Source organism: Geotrypetes seraphini, chromosome 4, assembly GCF_902459505.1.
Source record: "Geotrypetes seraphini chromosome 4, aGeoSer1.1, whole genome shotgun sequence".
Taxonomy (NCBI): domain Eukaryota; kingdom Metazoa; phylum Chordata; class Amphibia; order Gymnophiona; family Dermophiidae; genus Geotrypetes; species Geotrypetes seraphini.
Window position 1 is genome coordinate 99,146,611 of NC_047087.1, and position 20,370 is coordinate 99,166,980.

At 41.8% G+C, this 20,370-nt stretch overlaps 1 protein-coding gene across 5 annotated transcripts in view; it reads left to right on the top strand.

Moving 5' to 3' along the window:
* CHD1L (chromodomain helicase DNA binding protein 1 like) overlaps positions 1 to 20,086 on the top strand; it is a 175,917-nt gene extending 155,831 nt beyond the window's left edge. For all 5 annotated transcript variants that reach the window (XM_033940408.1, XM_033940411.1, XM_033940410.1 and 2 more), the window contains 2 exons: positions 11,038 to 12,850; positions 19,519 to 20,086. In XM_033940408.1, coding sequence (XP_033796299.1) covers positions 11,038 to 11,199 — 162 coding nt within the window. In that variant the 3' untranslated portion in view covers positions 11,200 to 12,850; positions 19,519 to 20,086. The remainder of the gene's footprint in view (positions 1 to 11,037; positions 12,851 to 19,518) is intronic.
* Positions 20,087 to 20,370: the final 284 nt, after the last annotated feature.

Below are 20,370 nucleotides of genomic sequence, written 5' to 3' on the forward strand. Positions count from 1 at the left end.
ATCCCAGTAAATGAATTGATGGTTGACGCACTGATACCCCTTCAGAATTGTTTGATTTGTTGAAACATGGCTTCATCAAAATCAGTTAAAACTGAATGTTGTTAAAACTGAAGTGCTATGTGTAGGTCAGAAAGAGCAGTTGGAAATATTTCAGTCCACTCTAATGCACGAATACAGGATATCCGGGGCGGTACTTGGAGAGACCTCCCAGGAAAGAGACTTGGAAGTTCTGATCGACAAGTCGATGAAGCCGTCCACGCAATGTGCGGCGGCAGCAGTGAAAAGGGCGAATAGAATGCTAGGAATGATAAAGAAGGGGATCACGAACAGATCGAAGAAGGTTAACATGCCGCTGTACCGGGCCATGGTGCACCCTCACTTGGAGTACTGCATCCAGCACTGGTCGCCATACATGAAGAAGGACACGGTACTACTCGAAAGGGTCCAGAGAAGAGCGACTAAAATGGTTAAGGGGCTGGAGGAGTTGATGTACAGTGAGAGATTGGAGAAACTGGGCCTCTTCTCCCTTGAAAAGAGGAGACTGGACATGATCAAAACATTCAAAATACTGAAGGGAATAGACTTAGCAGATAAAGACAGATTGTTCACCCTCTCCAAGGTAGGGGGAACAAGAGGGCACTCTCTAAAGTTGAACGGGTATAGATTCCGTACAAATGTAAGGAAGTTCTTCTTCACCCAGAGAGTGGTAGAAAACTAGAATGCTCTTCCGGAGTCTGTTATAGGGGAAAACACCCTTCAGGGATTCAAGACAAAATTGGACAAGTTCCTGCTAAACTGAAACGTACGCAGGTGAGGCTGGACTCATTTAGAGGTCTTTGACCTGGGGGCCGCCGCGTGAGCGGACAGCTGGGCACGATGGACCACTAGTCTGACCCAGCAGCGGCAATTCTTATGTTCTTATGAGGTTCCTGTTCTTCATCAATGTAAATATTTGGGTGTCCTGTTAGACTCAACATTATCATTTAAGTCTCATATCAGGTCCGTAATATTGCATGTATTTTTTAAGCTTCGTATGGTAAGGAGGTTGAGAGATTATCTTTCTATGGAAAGTTTTGGGTCAGTGATCACTATGTTAATAACTCCGTTACTTGACTACTGTGATTCATTACATCATGACCTGTCTAAGTATGTGTTGCATACTTTACAGCGTGCACAAAATGGTGCAGCACGAATTATAGCATATCACAGATATGAGCATATAACACCAATTTTATACAGTTTACACTGGCTTCCTGTTCTGCATATTGAATTCAAAACTTTGGGCTCCTTTTACGAAGGAGCTTTAGCGGTTTAACGCATGTAATAGCGCACTCTAAACCACCGACTGTGCTAGCCGCAATCGCCTCCTCTTGAGCAGGTGGTAGTTTTCCAGCTAGCGCAGGGGTTAGCGCATGATGAAAAATCGTGTGCGCTAAAGCCGCTAACGCGGCTTTGTAAAAGGAGCCCTTTGTTCTTGATTTTCAAAGTACTAAATGATAAAGGTCCTGTCGTCTTGAATCCTGTTGTTTTTATATCAGCCAGAGAGAACTTTGCACCAGTGGCGTACCTAGGGTATGTGGCACCCGGGGCCCATCATTTTTTGACACCCCCCCCCCAATGTAAAAAAATATTTATTGTAATGACCATGAAACGGAATAAATGGTCAGAATAGAAACAGGCAGTGAAAATTTTCTTATATTCCAAACATAACATAACATAACATAAATTATGTCTGAATTGTCATGACATCAGAAGTACATATGGAGTAGTTGCAGGTGATGCTTGGGACAGTTCTGATTGTGTTAGTTCGGTTTTATGTGTTTTTTGAATAGAAGGGTTTTTATTTCTTTTTGAAGGTTTTGCAGTATGTGGTCGATGTCAATTGGTTGTAGGGTTGGGGGTCGAGTGTTGCAGCTCGAATGGCTAGGAGGTTGTCGAACAGTTTTTTTCTTTTGACGTTTTTGGTTGGAGGGTGTGTGAATGGTGCGTGAGTTCTCCTATGTCTGTTTGAAGTGGATTGAATTATTTAGCTGAAGAAATTAGTTACCCCCTCATCCCACACACATTAATTCTCTTCCATTTTGTTCCCATTATAAAAAACACTGATAAGTTCCCCCAAAAAAAATACATTAAAATAAGAAGTGAAAACAAAGGCCCCTACAGATGAGAACATAACATAAGAATAGCCTAACTGGGTCAGACCAATGGTCCATCATGCCCAGTAGCCCATTCTCATGGTAGCCAATCCAGGACACTAATACCTGGTCAAAACCCAAAGAGTAGCAACATTCCATGCTACCGATCCAGGGCAAGCAGACACTTCCCCCATGTCTTAATAACAGATTATGGACTTTTCCTCCAGGAATTTGTCCAAATCTTTCTTAAAACCAGCTACACTATCTGCTTTTACCATAACTTCTGGCCACTTCATTTTTAAGTTTAGATCTTTCCTTTCAAACAGAGACTTTGCTAGATGTCAAATACAGCACAAGGTAACTTCACATGGACTTAGCTGTGCAGGAAATGTGAATCTCCTCATACACCCACCATATAGTGCAAAAATGTGCAAAGGACTGTTTTTTTCTTTCGATCACTACATAGCCTAATGCCACACAAGCAGCGCTGTTACAAACATATTCTGTAGGTCAATGCTAAGGATAACAAAGTTTCCTTCCTTGGACCAGAAGGAGATAAACCACTGGAAGAGATCCTAAAACAACACCCAAAGACCCACTCAGTGTGTGAACCAGTTGAGTGGAGTGGACTAACTGGGGGGTGGAAATGGGCCTGGAGTTTGCTCAGCAGAATTTCCCAGACCACCTCTTCCTCTCAACACATTGACACGCTGCCACCATCACCATTAGGAACACCTCACTGGGTAGGCCAGCTATGCTACAAACTTTATAAAACACATTATTATATTTTCTTATAAAGCACATATTTTAACTGAACTCTCTGACATCCTCAGCCTTTCCATTCACAAAAATAGAAGGAAGAAAAGTTCCCATTTCCTGCTGTCTCATGTCCCCGGCCTATACAATTTTTTTTTCTGCAGACCCTTCAAAAGTCTGACCAAATCCTTGTTTCACTTGCATTATAAAGTACTGAGGATGCCATCTCTCCCCAATCCCAGGTCCTAAAGTCTAAGACAGTAGCGCAAACTAATGCTGCCAGATTCAGGAAAAAAAATTTCGATTCGATTCAGCCTATTGAATTGGTTTTTTCAATTCGATTTTCCTGCCCAGTTGGGTGATTTTTTTCAAAATTCCTGGTGGGTTTTATAGCTTTTTCACCCCCTTTGGCTTCTCCTAACCACACTGGCGCTGTGGTGTAAATAAAATAAAGAAACAAAAAGGACTTTTCCTCTCTCTGTTAAATCCTAGCTCACGTTTGCAGTCCAACACCAGCTCTGTCAGGATACACATTTCAAATCTGACATATTATAATCACAAAACAGAAAATAAAATTAATTTTTCTACCTTTTGTTGTCTGGTTATATTTCAAATCTTGTTGGTCCAAGGCTCTGGTTTTCTTCTGATAACTTGCTTGCCAGGGTCTCCTTCTTTCTTCTTTCTGCGTGCTAACCATCCATCTGCCAACTCTGTCCTCCCTTTCCATTTCCCTTCCCTCCCCAGGAAGTCTGGTATCTTTCCTTTTTTTCATCTCCCTCCACAGATCCACCTTTTCTTAACTACCCTTTCATCCGGCATCTCTCCCTCCTTCCCCACCACCCCAGAGTCCACCATCTCTTCCTTTCTTTTCCCAATTACCCTCCTATCCAGTATCTCTATCCCTCCTCCACACCATCCCTTGTGTCCAATTTCTCTCCCTTTCAGTTCCTTCCCTCCCTAAATCTCATGGTCCATCATTTCTCTCCCTCTCCTCTATTTTCAGACCCATTATTTCTTCATCCCCCCCCCAAAGTTTGGCATATACACGTCTCTTTGAACACCCCCTTCCCTCCGTGTACTTCTAAACCAGGGTCCCCCCCAAAGGCCTGTCCCCCCTTAAAGGTCTGCCTGTCCCCCCTTAAAGGTCTGCCTGTCCCCCCTTGAAGGCCTGCACCCCCCTTGAAGGCCTGTCCCACCCCCTTGTAGGCCTGTCCCCCCCTTGAAGGCCTGTCCCTCCCCCTTGTAGGCCTGTCCCCCCACCTTGAAGACCTGCCTGCTTGTCCCCCCTTGAAGGCCTGTCCCCCCCCTTGAAGGTCTGCACCCCCCCCAAAGGCCTGTCCCACCCCCTTGTAGGCCTGTCCCCCCCCTTGTAGGCCTGTCCCCACTTGAAGGCCTGCCTGCCTGTCCCCCCCTTGAAGGCCTGTCCCCCCCTTGAAGGCCTGCACCCCCCCTGAAGTCCTGCACCCCCCCTGAAGGCCTGCACCCCCCTGAAGGCCTGTCCCACCCCCTTGTAGGCCTGCCCACCCCCTTGTAGACCTGTCCCCCCTTGTAGACCTGTCCCCCCTTGAAGGCCTGCCTGCCCCCCCTTGAAGGCCTGTCCCTCCCCCTTGAAGGTCTGCACCCCCCCCGAAGGCCTGTCCCCCCCTTGAAGGCCTGCCTGCCTGTCACCCCCCTCCCCCTTGAATGCCTGCCTGCCTGCCCACCCGCCCCACCCTGACGTCAGAGGAGGGGCGGGACCGCGGCGCAGGAAGCAGCGCCCAAGCAGCTCAGGGATAGCTGACCTCGCGATCCTGCTGCTTGCTGCTTCACAGGTGGTGCAGGAAAGTCAGTGGGGCGAGCGGTCCTTCGGGGGTGTGGGGGGACTGAATGGCAAGGCCTGGAGCACCCCTTCAGGGCTGGCACCCGGGGCGGACCGCCCCTCCCGTCCCCCCCTTGGTACGCCACTGCTTTGCACGCTGAGAATCAGATGAAACTTGAAATTCTGTCATTGAATGTAGTAAGATCAACAAGAATTCATCAAGCTATGCTGTCAATACAAGGAGCAATACTGTGGAATTTGCTACCAGTCGAAATTAAGCAGTCTTCAGATGTGATGCAATTTAGAAAATACATAAAAACTGTTATTTGACAGGAAATCAAAATGAATTGATTTTTTCTTGACTTTTTTTGCAGGCAGGCCTGATTTTTTAAAATATAAGTTTCTGTATGCAGTATATAGGAAAATCAAGAAAAGTGTACATTTTAGTATGTTTTAATTGTATTTTGAATATTTGTTTGACATTAGTTATTATACTTTAGATGGTTATCTTTCTTCCTAAGAGTATGCTTTTCTCCTCACCAGTCATATGCTCCAGTGACTGGTTTACCCATCCTGATAGTCAAATAGATCAGCTTTTCTCAATGGGGGTTAAGCACTTTGCTAAATAATTATTTAACTATCTTTTTGAGATGCGGTGAGCAGAACTGCACACAGTATTCGAGGTGCGGCCGTACCATAGAGTGATACAAAGACATTATAATATTTTGTTTTCCATTTCCTTCCTGAAAATTCCTAACATTCCCATCTCTGGATCACTGATAAATATGTTAAAAAGTAGCGGTCACAGCACAGACCCTGGGAAACCTTGCTATTTACCCTTCTCCATTGAAAATACTGACCATTCAACTCTGCTTTGTTTTCTATCTTTTAATCACACAGTTTCTGCATTTTAATGGTTGCATATCAGGTTTTGTTTGTATAGTAGTTAATAGAAAATTGAACATGTAGTTTTCCAGTATAATCATATTTAACCCCAGACTAGATATATTCCATGTATTAAAAAAGGAGGAAGGAAGACCAGATGGCAGCTGATGTGGTTAGCAAGTGAGGTAAAGGAAGCTATTACAGCTAAAAGAAAATCTTTCTGAGAGTGGAAAAGGTTCCAGCTGAAATCAAATGCAAGGTGCTGATAATGAAGGCAAGGAGAGACCTTGAAAAAAAGATTGTGTTGGAACCAAGCACACATAGTAAAAACTTTTTTGGGTTTATTAAAAGTAAAAAGCTGGGACAAGAAGCAGTAGGACTTCTATATGACTGAGGGGTAAAGAGGGTGCTCAGGGAAGACAAGGCCATAGCAGAGAGATTAAATTAATTCTTTGCTTCAGTCTTCACCAAGGAAAATGTGGAGGAGATACCAGTGTAAGAAATGGTATTTGATGCTGATGAGTCAGAGAAACTGAAACAGATCTTTAACACAGGGAGTTGTAATGGGGTAATTTGACAAATTGAAGAGTAGCAAATTGCCTGGACCCGATGGTATACATCCCAGAGTACTGATAGATTTGAAAATTGGACTTAGAGAGCTATTGTTAGTAATTTGCAATTTATCTTTAAAAAACAGCATGGTACCTGAGGACTGGATGGTGGCCATTGTAACACTGATTTTTAAAAAGGGTTCCAGAGGTAATCCAGGAAATTACAGACCTGTGAATCTGACATCGGTGCCAGGCAAAATGATAGAGAGTATTATAAAGAACAAAATAGCAGAGCAAATACATAAGCATGGATTAATAAAACACAGTCAACATGGATTTAGTCGAGAGAATTCTTGCCTTACCAATCTACTACATTTCTTCAAAGGGGGTGAATAAAGGAGAGCCAGTTGATATTGTGTATCTGGATTTTCCAAAAGCATTTGACAAAGTACATCATGAAAAATTCCTAAGGAAATTAGAATGTCATGGGATAGGAGATAATGTCCTATTATGGAATAAGAACTGATTAAAAGATAGAAAACAAAGCAGAGTTTAATGGTCAGTATTTTCAATGGAGAAGGGTAAATAGCAAGGTTTCCCAGGGTCTGTGCTGTGACCGCTACTTTTTAACATATTTATCAGTGATCCAGAGATGGGAATGTTAGGAATTTTCAGGAAGGAAATGGAAAACAAAATATTATAATGTCTTTGTATCACTCTATGGTACGGCCGCACCTCGAATACTGTGTGCAGTTCTGCTCACCGCATCTCAAAAAGATAGAGCGGAATTAGAAAAAGTACAGAGAAGGGCTATGAATATGACCAAAGGGATGGGACGACTTCCATTTGAGGAAAGGCTAAAGTGGCTAGGGTTTTTCAGCCTGGAGAACGGACAAGTCAGGGGAGATACAAGTGGAGGTCTATAAAGTACAGAGTGGAGTAGAGCAGATAGATATGAATCACTTGTTTTACTCTTTCCAACAATACTAGGACTAAAGGGCATATAATGATTCTACTAAGTAGTACGAAGGGGTGCTGAAAAGTTTTCAAACCAACCAACTTCCTAAATTCTGAGCATTATTTTGTCACTAGCTGAAAAGAGTGTTATCTTATTTCATTAAGTGCCAATTTACAGAAATGAAATATTCTATTTTGACATTGTTTCAGATTATTGATTGAACATGGCATTCTCTTCTTGGGCTGAGAAATTTACAGAACCCCCTCATAGATATAAAACATGGAAACATGATGGCAGATAAAGGCCAAATGGTCCATCTAGTCTGCCCATCCGCAGTAACCATTATCTCTTTCTCTCTCTGAGAGATCCCACTTGCCTATCCCAGGCCCTCTTGAATTCAGACACAGTCACTGTCTCCACCACCTCTTCCGGGAGATTGTTCTCGCATCGTTGGGAAGATTTGGCATCTTTCCAGGAGATTGTTCACGCATCTTTGGGAAAAGCAGTTTATAAATAAAACAAAACAAATCTACCACCCTTTCTGTAAAAAAGTATTTCCTTAGATTACTCTGGAACCTATCACCTCTTAACTTCATCCTATGCCTTCTTATTGTAGAATTTCCTTTCAAATGAAAGAGACTCAACTCATGCACATTTACATTACATTTGTATTAAACATCTCTATTATATCTCCCCTCTCCCACCTTTCCTCCGAATTGATACAAATTGAGATCTTTAAGTCTGTCCCCATACGCGTTATCACGAAGACCACACACCATTTTAGTAGCCTTCCTCTGGACCGACTCCATCCTTTTTATATCTTTTTGAAGGTGCGGCCTCCAGAATTGTACACAATATTCTAAATGAGGTCTCACCAAAGCCTTATATAGAGGCATCAATACCTCCTTTTTCCTACTGGCCATATTTCTCCTTATGCAACCTAGCATCCTTCTAGCTTTCGCCATCACCTTTTCAACCTGTTGGTTGTGATTGTATGTGATGATCTTAAGGTGGCCAAAGTCCCGCTCTTCTGTCATGCACATAAGCTCTTCACCCCCTAAACTGTACCGTTCCCTCAGGTTTTTGCAGTCCAAATGCTTGACCTTGCATTTCTTAGTATTAAATTTTAGCTGCCAAATTTCAAACCATTCTTCAAGCTTCACCAGGTCTTTTGTCATGTTATTTACACCATCCAGCATGTCTACTCTATTGCAGATTTTGATATCATCTGCAAAGAGGCAAATCTTACCCAGCAACCCTTCAGCAATATCATTTATAAAAATGTTAAAAAGAACAGGTCCACAAATAGATCCTTGAGGCACACCATTGGTCTCCATTGATCACTACCCTCTGTCACTTTCCACTCAACCAGTTCCTGACCCAGCTTTCACTTTGAGACCCATCCTGAGGGCACTCTGTTTATTTATTAGACGTCTGTGTGGAACACTGTCAAAGGCTTTGCTAAAATCTAAATACACCACATCTAGCACACATCCTGTAATTAATTCTCTGGTCACCCAGTCAAAGAAATTGATCAGATTTGTCTGACAAGACCTACCTCTAGTGAATCCATGTTGCCTCCGGTCCTGTAAACCATAGGATTTCAGAAATTTGACCATTCTCTGTTTTAAAAGCATTTCCATTAATTTGCTTACCACACAAGAAAATAATTCTTCACTCAACATGTAATTAAATTATGGACTTTGTTGCTGGAGAATGTGGTGAAAGCAGTTAGCTTAACAGGGTTTTAAAAAGGTTTGGATAACTTCCTAAAAGAGAAGTCCAGAAGCTATTATTAAGATGTATGTGGGGAAATCCACTGCTTAAGCAGCATAAATATTTATTTATTTATTTATCTATTGGGTTTATTAACCGCCTTTATCAAGAGAGTCAGTGTACAGCAGGTATAATTCAATATAAAACTTACAATTTTGTTAACAGCATAACAGTAGTAAAAAGACCAAATATAACCATACATACAATGAATGAGGCAGAGTTCAAATCAGTAAATTAAAACGTAATAAAATAAGACTACCATGAAACAGTTTCAAAAATATATTTATTAACAGCACTAAAATTCAAATAAGAGAGACAAATAAAAACAAATAAAATAGCAAATAAAAACAAAAGCAAATAAAAACAACTCACAACATTCAAATAACATAGATATGAAGCTAATGCTTTTCTGTAATACATCCCACAGTACTGATAGATTTGAAAATTGGACGTAGAGAGCTATTGTTAGTAATTTGCAATTTATCTTTAAAAACCAGCATGGTACCTGAGGACTGGATGGTGGCCATTGTAACACTGGAGGTTAAATGCAGATATTAGGGACAAGATGGGCGGTACAGAATACTTTGGCATAAACAGATGGGAGGCTAAACTCAAGGGAGGTTGTTTATACAGTAGCTGGTTTGGTTATTATATGTGGCAAGTTGGTCCTGGTGCAAAATGAGCATATAGTCAAACTTTCACCTGCTTCCTGAAGTAGAAGTAGTCTGGAGTTAGACATAGCCCCCCATGGAAGTAAATTCCAGAGTATGGGTGCTACTTATGAGAAGCCTTACTGGAGAAGGCTTAATGATGGGTGTCACATCGTACAGTTTCTTTTGATGAGGGTACAGATAGTGATGCTCCTTTAAGTATGCTGGTCCATTTTGTGTGAGGACCTTGAAAATCAAACATACAGATTTAAATTTAGCCGTGTAAGGTACTGGTAGCCAGTATAGTTTGTGTAGGAAGGGTGTGATGTGGTCACGCCTCTTGTAGCCTTCTAACAGTCAAGCTGCAGCATTCTGAAGTAATTGTAGCTGATGCAAACTTTTTTTGTTAGATCAGTATAGCATTGCAGTAGTCTAGTCATGATGTTATCATGGCATGGACCACTGTGGTCAGACTTGTCTTTTCAATATTATGGAGATTTTGCAGCTGCCGAAGATAATAGACAATTTTTAAAGGTTGTTTGAATTTGCGGGATCAGAGTCAGTGATAAGTCTAGCAGTATCCTGAGATTTCTAACCTTTGATTTTAGGGGGAGTTCATACTTTCCAAAAGATATTTAAGTCGGGTATTTACCCACTTGTGTTAGGAAGCCAAACAATCTCTGTTTTGCTTGGGTTCCAGCAGAGTTTGTTGTTGTTTGCCTATTCTTATGTTGTGATTAGCAGGCAGTCAGTTTACTCAAAATTGTGGGTAGATCTGGTTTACTGGGTATAGTAGTTGCACCTCATTGGCAAAGATATAGAATTTTGTGTCCATTAACCAAAGCAGTTCAGCCAGAGACTTAAGGTAAATATTAAATAAGATGGAAGACAATATGGACTCCTGTGGCACCCCACAGTTTAGTGCCCAAGGTAATGATGTGCTCTTTCTCAAGAGAACTGATGTCTGTCTGACAAATAAGATTTGAACCATGTAAATACTTTGCCACAGATGCTTGATTCTGCCAGTCTTATAAGTATGATATTATGAGCCACAGTGTTGAAGGCTGCTAAGAAATTCAACAACTATAGTATCAGTATCGAGGCAGATCCCCGTCAAGGTTTCTGTGCAGATCATCAAGAACGGACACTGTCTCTGTTCCATACCCAGGTCTGAAGCCAGATTGACAAGGCAATTATTTTCAGTTACCAATATGCTTTACTCTTTGGGATCTTGCCAGGTGCTTGTGACCTGAGTTAGCCAGGGTTGGAAACAGGACACTGGCCTTAATAGACCTTCAGTCTGTCCCAGAATGGCAGCTCTTATGTTCTTATATAAGAGATTTTCCCAGAAAGATTTAAGCTGATAGTGCAAATTTTAAATTCTAAAAGTGTATCAGATGTCTAGGATACATAAGTGATATGATTCTCTGGTCGATGTGGCACAGTAATAAATATTATGGACAATTTTTAAACTTACATTTATATTGTGGCTTGCTTTTAAGTCTCTTGCTTTCTGAATCTGTTTCAGGAAATACAGCAGCTGTTGCAGGACAACCCCACATCCAGAATAGTACATCCCCGATGGCTAGAAGTCTGCTTCTCCAAACAGAAGAGAATAGGCACAAAGAAATACCAGATTGATTTAACAAGACATTTAGCAAACACTGCTGCTACATGTGATCATCCCTGATAGCCTATTTTATTTTTCTCTGGGTCTGATTTGCTAAAGTAGGCAGTAAGACGTTAACTTTATAACTAGCCATGTATATTTTAATTAATTTTGTTTAGTGAAAATTATCCTAAGAAAAAAGTACTTGCATGCATTTACACCTACTACCTTGTGCAAATAAGTTAAAAATAAGCATTTGCTTTTGAAAGCGTGAACATGCACATAAATACAAACCCATCCCCACTCCAGGAGCACATTTTCAAAATGCAGGTAAACTCAGAGCAGTCGGTTTTTTAAACATCTATTACTGTGAGTAATGCACTGGTTCACCTGCACAGAGCTCTTTGAAAGTACCCACTCTATATGGAGATAAATGCATGTGTGTATTGTATTACTCCCCCTTTTACCTGCTTATAAGAAGGCATTCCCAGGGCAGGGAGAGAATTGCGACAATAAATGTATTCTTGTATTTTCAAAAGTCAGGAATATAAGTAGCTTTCAAATTAGAATACTTGCATACTTCACTTTGAAAACTGCTGCAAAATCAATGGATAAAAACAATAGCTATAGACTTTGCAGCTCTATGGGCAGCATGAAAATTGTCCCTTAATGATCTTTCACACCTAAGTTGTGAAGCTTCAAACTTGGTCATAAGACACCATTATCCTTTGGTTGGTCATGAGGAGCTCAAGGAGGGCTCATTGCTGCCTCAAGGGATGGGAGGAAGACTGGGAAGGTAAGCAACTAAATGAGAGCAATAATTATTCAGCCTGCACCCTCTGCTTTAAGCAGAGATATTCCTGTAAAAGTTGAATTCTTTAGAATAATTTGGTTGTTTGCCACACACAATTTAAATCAAAAGCCAATTGAGTTTGTGGAATCTGACCATTTAAAAATGTTGCCCTGGAATTTCCTTTCACTTCATAGTGTTTCCAACCGAGTCTCAGATGCACTAAACTCTCCAATTGTCTAACGATCGTTGCTAAACCAGTTTGAATTGTTTTAGCGACAACCTAATTTGCCAATCTGATGTACACAGTGGCTCACTGCGTGGTTTTCTTTGCATTCGTACATTCTCGGACTCCATCATGCAATCAACCTCATTAATATTAAAACAAGTTCATTGATATTAAAATGAACACACCGATTGATGCCCTAACATCACTAAAGCATGTACTAAATCTAGCAATTACTTCTAGTGACCCAACAAAACCGACGGGTCAAGACCAGTTGTAAATGTCTTATAGGTCTGCCATGAAATCAAAATAAAAAATGTATCATCATACTGGGGGAAGGACATAGTCCTCTGTGTTATAAGCATGTGTTTTTAGTGAGGGCTGGGGAGATCAAAAGAACAGTGGCTTTGGCTCAGCTGACATAGCTGGTGAGCTATGGGGATGTGTGCTGAAGGGGCTTGTATGCAATTTCCAATAGTATGGCTCTATATTAGTTGTTGCTCCTGTTGGGGTTGCTGTTGCTGTTATGATTAACACTTCTTAGTTTATTAGTTCTGCTTGGGCTTTTTCGGTAGACTGTTTGTATGGGGGGACTTCACAGCCACTTGTACTACAGCCAAAAGTTTGACTCAGTCTCCACCTGCTGGTCATGGTGAGCTATTACCCATCAGTGAACTGTGCCGGTCTGGAGAGTCTAAAAGAAAGAAAATTAGCAGGTAAGAACCTAATTTCTCCTTTTTTTACAAAATTTAACTTCACCATATCTGGTATTGCCTCTCCTTTGGGAACATATTCGTGATATTAGCAACTTTGTTCACATTGGATTACATACAGTATGGCAGCAAACTGTAAGGCTCCTAGTGCTACTGAAAATGCTCCCAAGAGGGAAAAAAAGTGAAGACCTTACCAGAAAAGGTTGAATTATTGAACATACTTTGTAGAGTGAAATCAGCCTCTGCAATTAGGTACATTGGACAAGGTGAATTATGCGGTTTACAATCAGATGAAGAAGAAGAACTAGTGCCAGAAGATAAGTTTATGGTGGACAATATTACAGAGGGTCTGAGTAGGTTCAAAGCTGTCATGGACTATTTTTATGAAAAGCTAGGCAGTACTTGTAATCAATTTGAATGAAGAATATTCTCATATAACAGCCAGCTTCAGTAAGATGTTATCTCACTGATTTACCAAACTTCATTCTGTATAACTTCACAGTATTTTAAGGTCCTCAGCAGGCCACCACACACTCAAACCATCTCATTGTGTGGGGCTTTATGCTCCCATTCGTCATGGGACCCATCTATATTTTTTGTATACATGTGTCGCAAATATTAATAAATACATATATGCTAAAAGTACTTAGCTTGTGGATTCGACGCTAATCGGGAGGGTGATTGATGTTTCTACCCTCCCGATTAGCGTCGAATCCACAAGCTAAGTACTTTTAGCATATATGTATTTATACAAAAAAAATTTTCTAAAAATTAATATTTGCGACACATGTATACAAAAAATATAGATGGGTCCAATGACGAATGGGAGCATAAAGCCCCACACAATGAGATGGTTTGAGTGTGTGGTGGCCCGCTGAGGACCTTAAAATACTGTGAAGTTATACAGAATGAAGTTTGCAAAGCTGACTGTACTTTTGTCCACATTGGTATGGCACCTGTGCTGCAAGTACAGCTAAAATCAACAGGAGTTGGCGTCCTTACTACAGTCTCAGACATTGCATCTTTCGATGCAGCTGGTCTCAGCCTCAGCCCAGCCTGATATAAACATAGTAAACGACAGCTGATAAAGACTTGAATGGTCCATCCAGTCTGCCCAACTGTATACTCTCTATAAATTAATGATTTAAAGTTGTCCTTTTTCTTAGATATTTCTGGGCCAAAAACCCAGAGCTCTGCCTGGTACTGTGTTTAGGCTCCATCTACTGGAGTCTCCATCAAAGCTAACTCCAGCCCATCTAAACCAACCCAGCCATCGAAGTCTTCTGCAGCCCATCCTCAACTGAATGGCAACAAACCGCTATATAAAAACAGTAAGCAAACGACGGAGGAAGAACAAGCCCCAGTGGTTCTCTGCAGAGATCTCGGATCTTGTCAAGGAAAAAAAAAAAGCTTTTATTTCCTACAAGCATACAGGAAACAGGGTGACAAAAGAAGACTATCTGACCAGGTCTAAAGCAGTCAAAGCGGCAGTCAGAGAGGCCAAGATTCAAACAGAAGAACAACTAGCGAAAAACATTAAAAAAGGGGATAAATCCTTCTTCAGATACATTAGCGACAGGAAACGAAACACAGATGGGATAGTACGTCTCAGGAAAACAGACGGGACCTATGCAGAAACGGATTCTGATAAAGCCAAACTACTAAATGAATACTTTTGCTCAGTCTTTACTTGTGAGGCACCGGGGACTGGTCCACAACTGCAAGCAAGGCAAACCTCGGAAGACCCGTTTCAAAACTTCAAGTTTATACCCAGCAGCGTCCCTGGCGAACTATCAAAACTCAAGGTGAACAAAGCCATGGGACCGGACAATCTACACCCCAGGATTCTTAGGGAGTTGTGTGATGTCCTGGCGGAACCGCTATCCGTGCTGTTCAATCTTTCCCTAAGTACCGGAAAAGTCCCCATGGACTGGAAAACAGCTAACGTCATTCCATTGCACAAAAAAGGTTGCAGAACGGAAGCTGCGAATTACAGACTGGTCAGTCTCACCTCAATAGTGAGAAAACTCATGGAAAGACTTATTAAACAGGAATTAGATACGATCCTGACCGAGGAGAATCTACAGGATCCCCAGCAGCATGGATTCACAAAGGGAAGGTCCTGTCAATCCAATCTGATCAGCTTCTTTGACTGGGTTACAAGGAAACTGGATATGGGGAAGTCTCTAGACGTCGTGTACTTGGACTTCAGCAAAGCTTTTGATAGCGTCCCGCACCGCAGATTGTTGAGCAAGATGACTTCGATGGGATTGGGAGTGATATTGACGACATGGGTCAATGACTGGTTCAGCGGTAGAATCCAGAGGGTGGTGGTTAACGGTACCCCCTCCAATACATCGGAGGTGACCAGTGGAGTGCCACAGGGATCGGTCTTGGGACCGATCCTTTTCAACATATACATAAGAGACCTGACTCAAGGGCTTCAAGGTAAAATAACACTATTTGCCGACGACGCCAAACTATGCAACATAGTAGATAACAGCACCTTACCTGACAGTATGGAGCAGGACCTGCTCTTATTGGAACATTGGTCCTCGACTTGGCAGCTGGGCTTTAATGCCAAAAAATGTAAGGTCATGCACCTTGGCAGCAAAAACCCATGCAGAACTTACACTCTGAATGGTGAGACCTTAGCTAGGACTAGGGCAGAACGAGATTTGGGAGTAATCATTAGTGAAGACATGAAAACTACCAAGCAGGTGGAGAAAGCTGCATCCAAGGCTAGACAAATGGTGGGATGCATCCGTAGAGGTTTCGTCAGCCGGAGGCCCGAAGTCATAATGTCCCTGTACAGATCCATGGTGAGACCTCATCTTGAATATTGTGTTCAATTCTGGAGACCACATTATCAAAAAGATGTGCGGAGAATCGAGTCGGTTCAGCGAATTACCACCAGGATGGTCTCGGGACTCAAGAGCCTCCCATATGAGGAAAGACTGAATAAACTGCAACTATACTCGCTCGAGGAACGTAGAGAGAGGGGGGACATGATTGAGACTTGTAAATATATCACGGGCCGCATCGAGGTGGAAGATGATATCTTCTTTCTTAAAGGACCTTCAACCACAAGAGGTCATCCGCTGAAAATCAAAGGTGGGCAATTTCATGGCGACACCAGGAAGTATTTCTTCACCGAAAGGGTAGTCGATCATTGGAATGAACTTCCATTGCAGGTGATTGACGCCAGCAGCGTGCTTGATTTCAAAAAGAAATGGGATATGTATGTGGGATCTCTAGCCGGGTGAAGTCTGGGGGTGGGTCATTAGCGTGGGCAGACTTGATGAGCTATAGCCCTTTTCTGCCGTCATATTCTATGTTTCTATGTTTATGTTTCTATGAGTAAGGTCTCGACACTTCCAATACAAAGTAGTTCCTTTCGGCCTCACCTCTGCTCTGTGAGTCTTCACCAAGTATCTCACAGTGGTAGCCACAACCCTGTGCATGTATGGCTTTCATATCTTCCCATATTTAGATGACTGGTTAATCAAGGCCTCCTTACTGAGTCTAGCTTACCAGGCTACCACCTACACAATTCATCTACAGCAGTATCCTGCAAACTTTCTCGAGCCACGGCACACTAAAGGTAGTGGCCATGGCTCAAGGCACATGGAAGTGCGGATATCGCCATGATGACATCACGCGCATGTGTGACATCATCATGTCGATGTCTGCATGTGTGTGAAGGCCCTCCATGCGGGCCCTGAAACGTCAGCCGGGGGTACTAGAAGGGAAGAGCAAAGAGAAGGATAGCTGCTGGTACCCACTGATTGCCTACAGGACGTGCCTCTTTAGGCAGTCAGCTGGTGCCAGCATCTCTCCTCCTCCCCAATGTACTGTGGCACGCCTGAAATCTTAGGAGGTATACTAGTGTGCCTTGGCATACAGTTTGAGATACACTGATCTAGAGCTTCTGGGATTCGTAGTGACTACCTAAAATCACATCTTTCTTCTACTCAAATACTGGAGTTCATTGGATCCCTTCTAGATGCTACTTAAACTCATGCTTTTTTACCTCAACAGAAACTCAACAACCTGCTACAATTATGTCAAACAGTCTCCTCCCGAACACATCTCAAGGCATGGCATATGTTACGCCTTCTAGGTCACATGGTGTCCACCATCTATGTAGTTCCATTTGCACGCATCCATCTCAGAATGCCATAGTGGACTCTCTTTCCAATGGCTTCAGGCCATAGATCCTTTTTCTGCATACATTCAAGTAATTCCATAACTTCAGCAGTTGCTTCAGTGATGACTTGCTCCATCCAGACTTTCCAGGGGCCTACTCTTCCAGACTCTGCACCAGAAAGTCCTCACAACAAATGTATCACTTCTTCGCTGGGGAGCTCACCTTAACACCCTCAGAACTCAGAGATTCTAGTTTCAGGATCACTTACAGAACCACGTAGTTCTCATACACACTGACAATCAAGTGGCAATGTACTATGAAAACAAGCAAAGAAGCATTGGCTCACTTCCTCTTTGTCAGGAGGCCATACAAATTTGAATATGGGAAGCTGCTGACAACATCTTCCTCAAGGCAGTTTAGCAGGAAAGCAGAACTTGGCAGACAAATTGAGCAGACTCCTCTAGCCTCACAAGTGATCACTCCACACATCAGTCATATGCCAGATTTTCACATTCTGGGGGACTCCCAAAGTGGATCTTTTTGCTCCCCCCACCAACCACAAGCTGCTACTTTACTGCTCCAGACTTTTCACTTCCAACTGTCTCCTTGACAGGTGAAATCACTTCTTTTATGCATTCTCTCCACTGCCAATAATTTGGAAAACTCTACTGAAACTTCACCAAAGAACATCATGATTCTCATTGCACCACATTAAGCCTGGTTTCCTCTCCTGCAATTCACTGTGTGGGAACTCATCACTCTTCAATTATTTCCAGCTCTACTTAGAATGAAGGCTCTCTCCTTCACCCCAATTTATTCTCCTTAGCACTTACTGCCTGATATCTATCTTTCCAGATGTAGATGCCTATTCACTTTCGATTCCAATCTTGGACATTATTCAACATTCAGAAAACCTACTAGACACTGCTATCAGTTTAAATGGATACATTTTACTCTGTGGTGTGGTCTCCACTCATTGGATCCAAGCACCTGCCCTCTACCATCTGTGCTGGACTATCTCCTTCATCTTTCCAATTCTGGAGTTCAAAATTCTTCAATAAGTGTGCACCTCAAAGCAATCAATGCTTTTCATGCCCACTCAAACAGCAAATCCATCTCTATGCATCCACTAGTCTCCAAAGTCATGAAGGGCCTTTACCATAACAAGCTTCCATTCAGACCACACTGCCTGTTGTTTGGGATTTGAATGTTCTTTCCATGCTTATGAAGCCTTCCTTTGAGCAGATCTTATCCACTTCACTGAAACATCTCACCTGGAAAATTATTTTCTCATTGCACTTACCTCTGCACCTCGAGTCAGTGAATTCCAAGCACTAATATCATATCCTATGTACACCAAATTTTACCACAATAGGGTAATCCTGCATATTCATGCAAAGTTTCTTCCAAAGATGGTTTCTGGAGGTAGTCAAATTGAAGCTGAAAGCCCACTTTTTCAAAACTTTATTTAGTACTAATTTTACCATGTAAAACATTTTATGTGCTTGTCATTCCCTCTATAATCCCCTACCCTCTCTAGCTCTTCACCCTTATATTTCCCTATATAAGCCACATATAGTGATCCACCCTGTCAATCTTGTGAATATCATAATTAGAGTGCAGGAGAAATGCGTGCCACTGATTTCACAGCTTTGAGGCCTTCCCTTTTGCACTCTAAAGGGGGGTGTGGGGGGGCATCCCCACTACAGTTAGAACTGCTCACGCTTCTGTTGGGGGGAACCTGCCTAGTACATTGAAAACTCCCGTTCTTCCCATTTTCGGTCTTCAGGAGTTTTCAGTGTAATGGAGGGTTCCCACATACATACATACACCTCCAACGGGAGCATGAGCAGTACTAAGTGTAATGGGGGGTTCCCACACACATACAACCTTAGAGTGCAAAAGGGAAGACTTTAAAGCTGCGGAATCAGAGGCATGCATTTCTCCTGTGCTCAAATGTCGCCATGGGATTGTTGGCACTTCGTTGTCCTCCGTGGTTTTGATACGTCACTGTATAATGTGGCAGCAGCAGACTTGTATGAACACACACACTATAATGGAAGTATTAATTCATTATACCTAATTCTTTTAAAAAATTTGTAAACTTTCTACAAAAAAAAAGAATTATACATCTTCAAAGCAATACTTTCACGTTACCCACGGAGGGAATATTTCAAGACAATTAGTGAATTGTGAACAGAGGTTTATTTTTACTTGGGATACGGTGAACCCGAGGGGGTTAAATAAAGCAGTAGAGTGGCCTTTGGGTTGTTAGTGGCCGGGTAGCCAATCAGTTTAAAATACATGGTGACCATGTGATTTAAGAAATGCAGTATGGGAGTGTAGTGTATCGTTTTGAGAGCGTTCAATAATGGCTGTATCGCCATGAAGTCCTGCATGGGGCTCTATTCCAATGTGAGGCTGTATGCTGTTTGAGAAGTATGTATTAGAAGGTATGTTATAATATTTAATGTTGTTGATAAGAGTTTGAATGTATATTTATATGTGGCTGTTTTTTCAGAGTGTTGCATATATCTTCCTCTTGAGAAAGCTGGAAGTGAAACACGTATGGTGTCAAACAACAACCGGAGACTGCATACTGTGTTGAGGAAGTCTGTGATATTTGATATTTTGAACTGCATTGATTGTTTGGATTAATGAACAAGAATCACTGGACTGATGAACTTGGACAATGGTTGTTCTTAAAATGGATGGATTTTTTCACTTGTGATTTTGGGGGGGAGCACTGAGCACTTTGGAATTTGCAGCTGAGCCCAGGATGATATGATGACTCCAGAAGATAAGTACTCCTTTTTGTGATGAATTGACTGATTTTTATGAGTTTCAGTAACGAGTACTGTTGGAGACTTTCTGGTATCCTGTGCCTATAAGCTTGTATGGTACACTGATTGTGATGGTTTTTAGAAAAATATTTAAATTAAAGTATTGCTTTGAAGATGTATAATTCTTTTTTTTTGTAGAAAGTTTAGCAGCAGACTTGTAACATTTTAGCTAGTAGAAATGAAATTATGGATATAAAGTATTTTGAATCAGACACTGAGCAAAATAAACCTATTTCTGCAGCTGGAGCCAGAGTACCTGTACTTTGTTTTTCCTATCTTGATAAACCATGTCTCAGTGAGTTATGGAGGAGACTGAGCCTTATCCATGAGTCTGTGTATACTGCTGGCTGTAGTCCACACTCAACTAAGCAAAATTATATGACTGCTTTGATTTTATAATCTCTTCTGTACCTTTTCATTATTTATGTATGTTTAATATTTAATAAGCGTGAAAGACTACTCTTTCAAAAAAACCAAACAAACGTCAGTGCTGTGAACCTACTACCGGTAACAGCAGTGGAAACAAGATA